At 32.0% G+C, this 6,301-nt stretch overlaps 1 protein-coding gene across 1 annotated transcript; it reads left to right on the top strand.

Annotated features, from left to right (window-relative positions):
- The first annotated feature begins 421 nt into the window (after positions 1 to 421).
- On the top strand, positions 422 to 6,038 carry LOC114167169 (TMV resistance protein N-like). The gene is made up of 5 exons (XM_028052158.2): positions 422 to 992; positions 2,395 to 3,490; positions 3,605 to 3,880; positions 3,998 to 4,774; positions 5,366 to 6,038. Exons 1-5 carry the CDS (start codon positions 505 to 507, stop codon positions 5,939 to 5,941), a joined length of 3,213 nt encoding a protein of 1,070 aa, XP_027907959.1. The 5' UTR covers positions 422 to 504; the 3' UTR covers positions 5,942 to 6,038.
- The last annotated feature ends 263 nt before the right edge of the window (positions 6,039 to 6,301 follow it).

Genomic DNA, 6,301 nt, shown 5'->3' with positions numbered 1-6,301 from the left:
TCAAATTTTACTATTTTGATTATTTGAAATACCTTCTTCAACATTCTTCAATTTCAATTTCCTCATATAAATATTGCATTTCCCTTAAATAATTTCAAATTCTTCAAATAAACTCTCTTAAATTACCTCTTCCAACAAATGAAATCCAGAATGATTGAGTGGCAAGGGAAATTTGATATGGTGAAGAAGCAATAGCCTTACCTGTCCAGTCCAATTTCTTAATGATCCAAAGAAAAAAACAATTTATCATTTCGTATTACACTCGAATGAAGTGAAAGTAGAATGGGTTACTTTGGTAACAGGACATTTATTTCATAAATTAATTATTTAAATAGTTTAAGTTCCAGTATTAAGTAGTTTAATCTTTTTTAAATAAAAAGTGCGGGTCTTATTGTATATAAGAGTAGTGTACAAGGCAAAGGTGGATAACACTAAAAAATTATCATCTGTCAGTATATTCAAGATTATTGCTTTCTCTTCTAACAGTTGACCTCAATTTCTTTGATGGCATCTGCGTCTTCTTCTTCGTCTTTCTCAAAATTCAGAATCGAAGGCGACGTGTTCATCCATTGTATGGGAGACGACATCCGTAGGAATTTCGTTTCTCATCTCAGTTCTGCCCTTTTGCAGGCTGGAGTAAAACCTTACCTCCTTGCCGTGGATATGCAGCGGGAACAATTTGTAGCATCAATTGAAGGGTTTCAGATTGGAATAGTTGTTTTCACCAAAACATACTTTGAATCTTTTCGGAGTGTTGATGAACTTGTGAGAATCATTGAATGCCACGAAACTCACGGCCTAATGGTTATGCCCGTGTTTTACGAAATTGACCGATCCGATTTTGGAAATACGTTGAAAGCAACTGCAAGAGAGGTCATGAAAATTGAACACATAATTTGGTCAGGAGAATATCAGAAAACATGGTTCCAGAGGTGGAATAGCGCACTCATCAAAGCTGGAACTTTGCCTAATTGGGAGGAGAGCGAACACAGGTAAGCCAATCCACACTTCTGAAAATTTTAGGTTAAATTACTCTGGTCTTTGGATTTGTTAAGTAATGATAATTGTCTCAGTCTGATATTTTTTAAAAAATATTTAATTTGTTCTTTATCATCAGATATTTTTTTTTTTAAATTTTTTAAATTTTTAATTTTTTTTTTTACACATGTCACTTATACCACATGGTTAAACATGTCAAAATGATTCAATTTGATTCTTTTATTTGTTGATTGTTTTTAGTTTAAATCTACTCTTTTATAAATCTTATGGTGATATTCTTACTAAAGTTAACTTTTTTATTAAATATTTTTAAATTAATTTTAAATTCTATACAAAACATTAAACTAATGTTTTGTTTTAATCTTGAAATTTAGTTTCTAAATTTATGCGTGATAAGTTAGTTATTTGATTTTTAATCTTCATTAAGTTTGTATAATAGGATACACTTGATGCCTTTATATATGACGACATAATAGTTAATTATTGAAATTATTAAGTATCAATAAAGAGAGACAATATTGCTTTATTTTTTATAAAAATTGAGACTAAATTGAAATTAAAAGCAAATATAGGGACCAAATTGAATCATTTTGACACGTAGCACAAATGTGAAGTAATACATGTAAAAAAAAACAAATTAAAAAAAATTAATTTTTTTTAAAAATTTAAAAAAAAATTTAAAAATTTGTAAAAAAATTAAAAAAAAGATTAAAAAAATTAAAAAAAAAATCAGAAATTAACATGTGACATTGACTTTAGTACCGTTTGGTCAAAATTGACGACGAGAATTAAATTAATTCATATTTAAAAAAACAAAGACCAAATTAAGACAACAAAAACCTAGAGGACCAATCTGACACTACTTGACAAATACAACGACCAAACGAATAATTTAACCAAAATTTTATTAAAACATTTTCAGCATAGAAAATAAAACAAGTGGTTCCACACAATTATCTTTAATAAAAATATAATTTCTTTTCCATAAACTAAATCTAATTTATATATAAATTAATTTGTAAAACTTCTCTCGTAATTTCTTTAAAATTTCAAAGAAAATGTTTTTTTTTAACCTTGACAACTAGCTTTTAGAGATATTTTGATAAAAATAAGTGAGTAAAAATTTGTTGAGTGCCAAAATAATACTATACAAATTTTAATTTGTTATGGAAATACGCATCTCATTGTTTTTTTTTTCTTTCTCTTAAAGCACAAAGGAGAAGACTTGTTCTGCAAAATCGGTTTCTGCAATTAAAAATTCAATTTTAAAGAATTAGATTTATTATTTAATTTTCCGCTTTTCTTGAGAGTGCATATTTATCTGAAATTCCTTCTATACTGTTTTGCGTTCTTTTATTTTGACATTTGCGTCTTTTGTATTTATTGAACTGGAAGGAGTGATGCTGAACTAGTGGAGGAAATTGTTAAGTCTGTTCTCGCCAAACTAGACTGCCCCTTGTGTACAACTAAATTTCCTGTTGGGTTAGAACCCCACGTGAAAAATGTGATTGGATTGTTTGAAAATCAACCCACCAAAGTTTGTATGATAGGGATATGGGGAATGGGAGGATCGGGTAAAACTACCGTAGCCAAAGCCATATACAATCAGATTCCTTATACATTTGGTGATAAAAATTTCATTCAAGGTATTAAAGAAGTTTGTGAAACAGATGGCAGAGACCTTGTTCATTTACAAGAAAAACTTCCCTCAGGTTCCCTGAAAACAAATGTGACGACAGAGAGTGGTGAGATGAAAAAAATTACGACCGAGAACAGACTTTTTGGAAAAAAGTTGTTCATTGTGCTTGACGATGTCAATGAGATAGACCAACTAAAAGAACTCCGTAGAAATGATAAACAGTTTGGTCAAGGAAGTGTAATAATCATTACAACTAGAAATTTAAACCTGCTTTATCAACTTAATGTTGATTATGTTTATGAGATGGATAAACTGGACGAAAATGACTCCCTTGAGCTTTTTAGCTGGCATGCTTTTGGAGAAGCAAAACCAAAAGAAGACTTCATTAAATTTGCAAGATCTGCAGTTGCTTATTGTGGTGGACTACCACTCGCTCTTGAAGTGCTTGGTTCTTATTTAAGGAAGAGGTCAGTGAATGAATGGAGAAGTGTATTGTCAAAACTAGAAATAATTCCCAATACTCAAGTTCAGAACATCCTAAGAATAAGTTTTGACGGCTTATGTCTAATGGAAAAGGATATATTTCTTGATGTATGTTGTTTTTTTATTGGTAAAGACAGAGACTATGTTACAGAGATACTAAATGGTTGTGGACTACATGCTGATATTGGAATGAAAGTTCTCATAGAACGTGGTCTTCTAAAAATTGAAAAGAACAATGAACTTGGAATGCATTGTTTGCTCCGGGATATGGGACGAGAGATTGTTCGTCAAACCTCAACAATGCAACCTGGGAGGCGCAGAAGATTGTGGCTTCACAAGGATGTGCTCGATGTACTGACAAAGAATAGTGTAAGTACAATCTTCATAAGGCATTTTGAAATTTGAAAGTGTTTTCCTTTATTTTTTATTTTCTAGTGAGCAATAATGGTGATTTCCTAATTTTTTTTTCTCTTATCATCACAGGGGACAGAAGCTATCGAGGGACTGTCTCTGAACTGTCAGTTTACCAGAAGTGAGTTCGTCAAAGCTTGTGCTTTTGAGAAGATGAAAAGGTTGAGATTCTTACAACTTGATAATGTACAAGTGACTGGAGATTATGGGTATCTTTCTAAGCAATTGAGATGGATCTACTGGCAAGGATTTCCTTTCAAATACATACCTAACAACTTTTATCTGAAAGAGGCAATTGTGATTGATTTCCAACAGAGTAATCTTAGACAAATGTGGAAAGAACCCCAGGTATACATTACTTCCCATTTTCTATTCACATTATTAGGGTAATTAAAATTGTAACAATTGCCATGTATCACGGTTTCTTTGTTTTTTTTTTCCTGTAAAAATACTATATTTTTGTAGGTGTTGCCGTGGCTAAAAATCCTGAATCTTAGTCATTCCAAGTTCTTAATTGAAACTCCCGACTTTTCAAAACTACCAAGTCTTGAAAAGCTCATTGTCAAACATTGTCCAAGATTGTGCAAGGTACACCAATCCATTGGAGATCTCCACAATCTTCTGCTAATAAATTTGAAAGGCTGTAGCAGGCTATGGAATCTCCCAACTGAGACATATAAGTTAAAATCTTTGAAAACTCTCATCCTGTCTGGTTGTTTGAAGATTCACATATTAGAAGAAGATATATTGCGTATGGAATCATTGACAACTCTAATTTCTGAAAGTACTGTTGTGAAACAAGTTCCCTTTTCAATAGTAAGCTCAAAGAGCATTGGATATATACTTCTAGGAGGAAATAATGGATTATCATTTACTGTTTTTAATTCTATCATTTCGTCTTGGATATCACCTAAAATTAATCTCCTGTCTGGTATTCGTCCGTTTCGTGGCTTATCTTCATCTCTAGTTTCCATGAGTATGGAGAATAATGATTTGGGTGATCTAGCACCAATCCTTAGCAGCGATTTAAATATTCTCAATATTTTGGTGCAATGTGACGCAGAGTTTCAAAGATACCAACAAGTAATAGCACTTTTGGACGAGATACGAGATCTAAACTTGACTGAATTTGAAATAAGATCTACACCAGAAACTTCAAAGCATCCTTTAAGACGTTGTTTGATTAAATTCGGAAGTGACCAAGAAAAAGTCTTCGATATTCTCAGCGAGAGCATATTACAGGTTCTTCTACTTTCCTTTATCTACTAACTTTTACTATTCATTTTTGCTGTTAATTTTAAGAACATGAAATATCCCTTTTGAAAAATATTCACAGTTAATTTCGATCCTCACCATTTTTTTGCACCTTCCCTTCTAACCACCTGGCTTCATTTAAAATTACATTTTTCTAGTACTCAGCAAGCTGAGTGATGTGGACCCTCCAATTAATTTTGTTGAACCTTGATCAACTTCAATGTCCTCATCACTGAGTGACCATGCTCATACTAAGCGCTAGGAATTTGATTTCCACTTGCTTCCTGCAATGTTTATTTAATACAGGTTATCTTCCCATAGATCATAAAAAAAGTTATATATTTGTTGAAAGACCTCTAAATGTTAAGGAAAATGCATCCTAAGGATTGGCTGCTCATACACAGGAAAACTATTGAACCAAATTTATTTTGAACTAATTACCAGAACTGTGTTGTTATTTAATACGTTGCAATTTTCTTAAACTGACTGTTCTGTACTTTGGATGACAGAATGATTAAAGAAGTCTATATGAAATAGAACCGTTGCAAAAATGACTAAGCTATTTTTCCTATGCTGCAGGGATCAGAAAACAGTGCGTCTTGTGATGTTTTTCTCCCTGGTGACAAAGATCCTTATTGGTTAGCTCATATGGGCGAGGCACATTCAGTGACTTTCACTGTACCTGAGGATCGTCACATAAAGGGAATGACTTTGTGTACTGTAAATTTATATAATCCCAGACACTTTACAACAAGTGAATATCTTATTAGTATCTTAATGGTTAATTACACTAAGTGCACCATCCAGATATACAGGAGAAAGACAGTACAATCATTTAGTGATGTAGATTGGCAGGGCATAATATCAAATTTAGGACCTGGAGACAAGGTGGAGGTTTTTGTGATTTTTGGGGATAAATTCCTAGTCAAGAAGACAGCTCTCTATCTAATGTATCATGGATTAATTGACAAGGAAGTCGATCCTTCTCTTGATCCAAAGAATATTGATCTATGTAGCACAGATACTGACACCGTCACTCAAGATGACACGGACGCAGATACAGATACTGACACTGTCACTCAAGATGACACGGACGCAGATACGGATACAGGCACATGCACAAGCACCTCGACTTCGACAATTCGACACGTATAGTCTTTGTAGTCTTTGAAATGTAAGGCACAGGGACGCACATATGAATTAGATCATTATGAATTATTTAATTTAACAACTAATATTTGTATGTTTAAAATCATCTTTAAATAAGGTTAGTCAAATATAATAATCTAAACATATATTTACCTAATATAAAAATGAATCTAATTTATCTTGAAGTGAAAAGCAGTAATCATATCTTACTTCTATATTCAGAGACCGATGCAATACATTTATAAGTTTGTAGGTTTTTCAAAAAATTATTGTATATGCTTTATTAATATTGTGTTAAAATTTATTAATATTGTATTGAAGTCACGTAAAAATTGTTAGAGAAAAAAAAACAATATTTTTTGAATT

Source organism: Vigna unguiculata, chromosome 10 (genome assembly GCF_037176805.1).
Source record: "Vigna unguiculata cultivar grain cowpea cultivar isolate G323 ecotype 2 chromosome 10, ASM3717680v1, whole genome shotgun sequence".
Taxonomy (NCBI): domain Eukaryota; kingdom Viridiplantae; phylum Streptophyta; class Magnoliopsida; order Fabales; family Fabaceae; genus Vigna; species Vigna unguiculata.
This window is presented reverse-complemented; position numbering and strand designations above follow the sequence as displayed.

Bases quoted from the DNA above. Each gene is read 5' to 3' on its own strand.
- LOC114167169 (XM_028052158.2), top strand. From the start codon at position 505: ATGGCATCTGCGTCTTCTTCTTCGTCTTTCTCAAAATTCAGAATCGAA. The intron at 993-2,394 runs GTAAGCCAATCC...TTGAACTGGAAG, and splicing joins TGGGAGGAGAGCGAACACAG to GAGTGATGCTGAACTAGTGG. The intron at 3,491-3,604 runs GTAAGTACAATC...TTATCATCACAG, and splicing joins ATGTACTGACAAAGAATAGT to GGGACAGAAGCTATCGAGGG.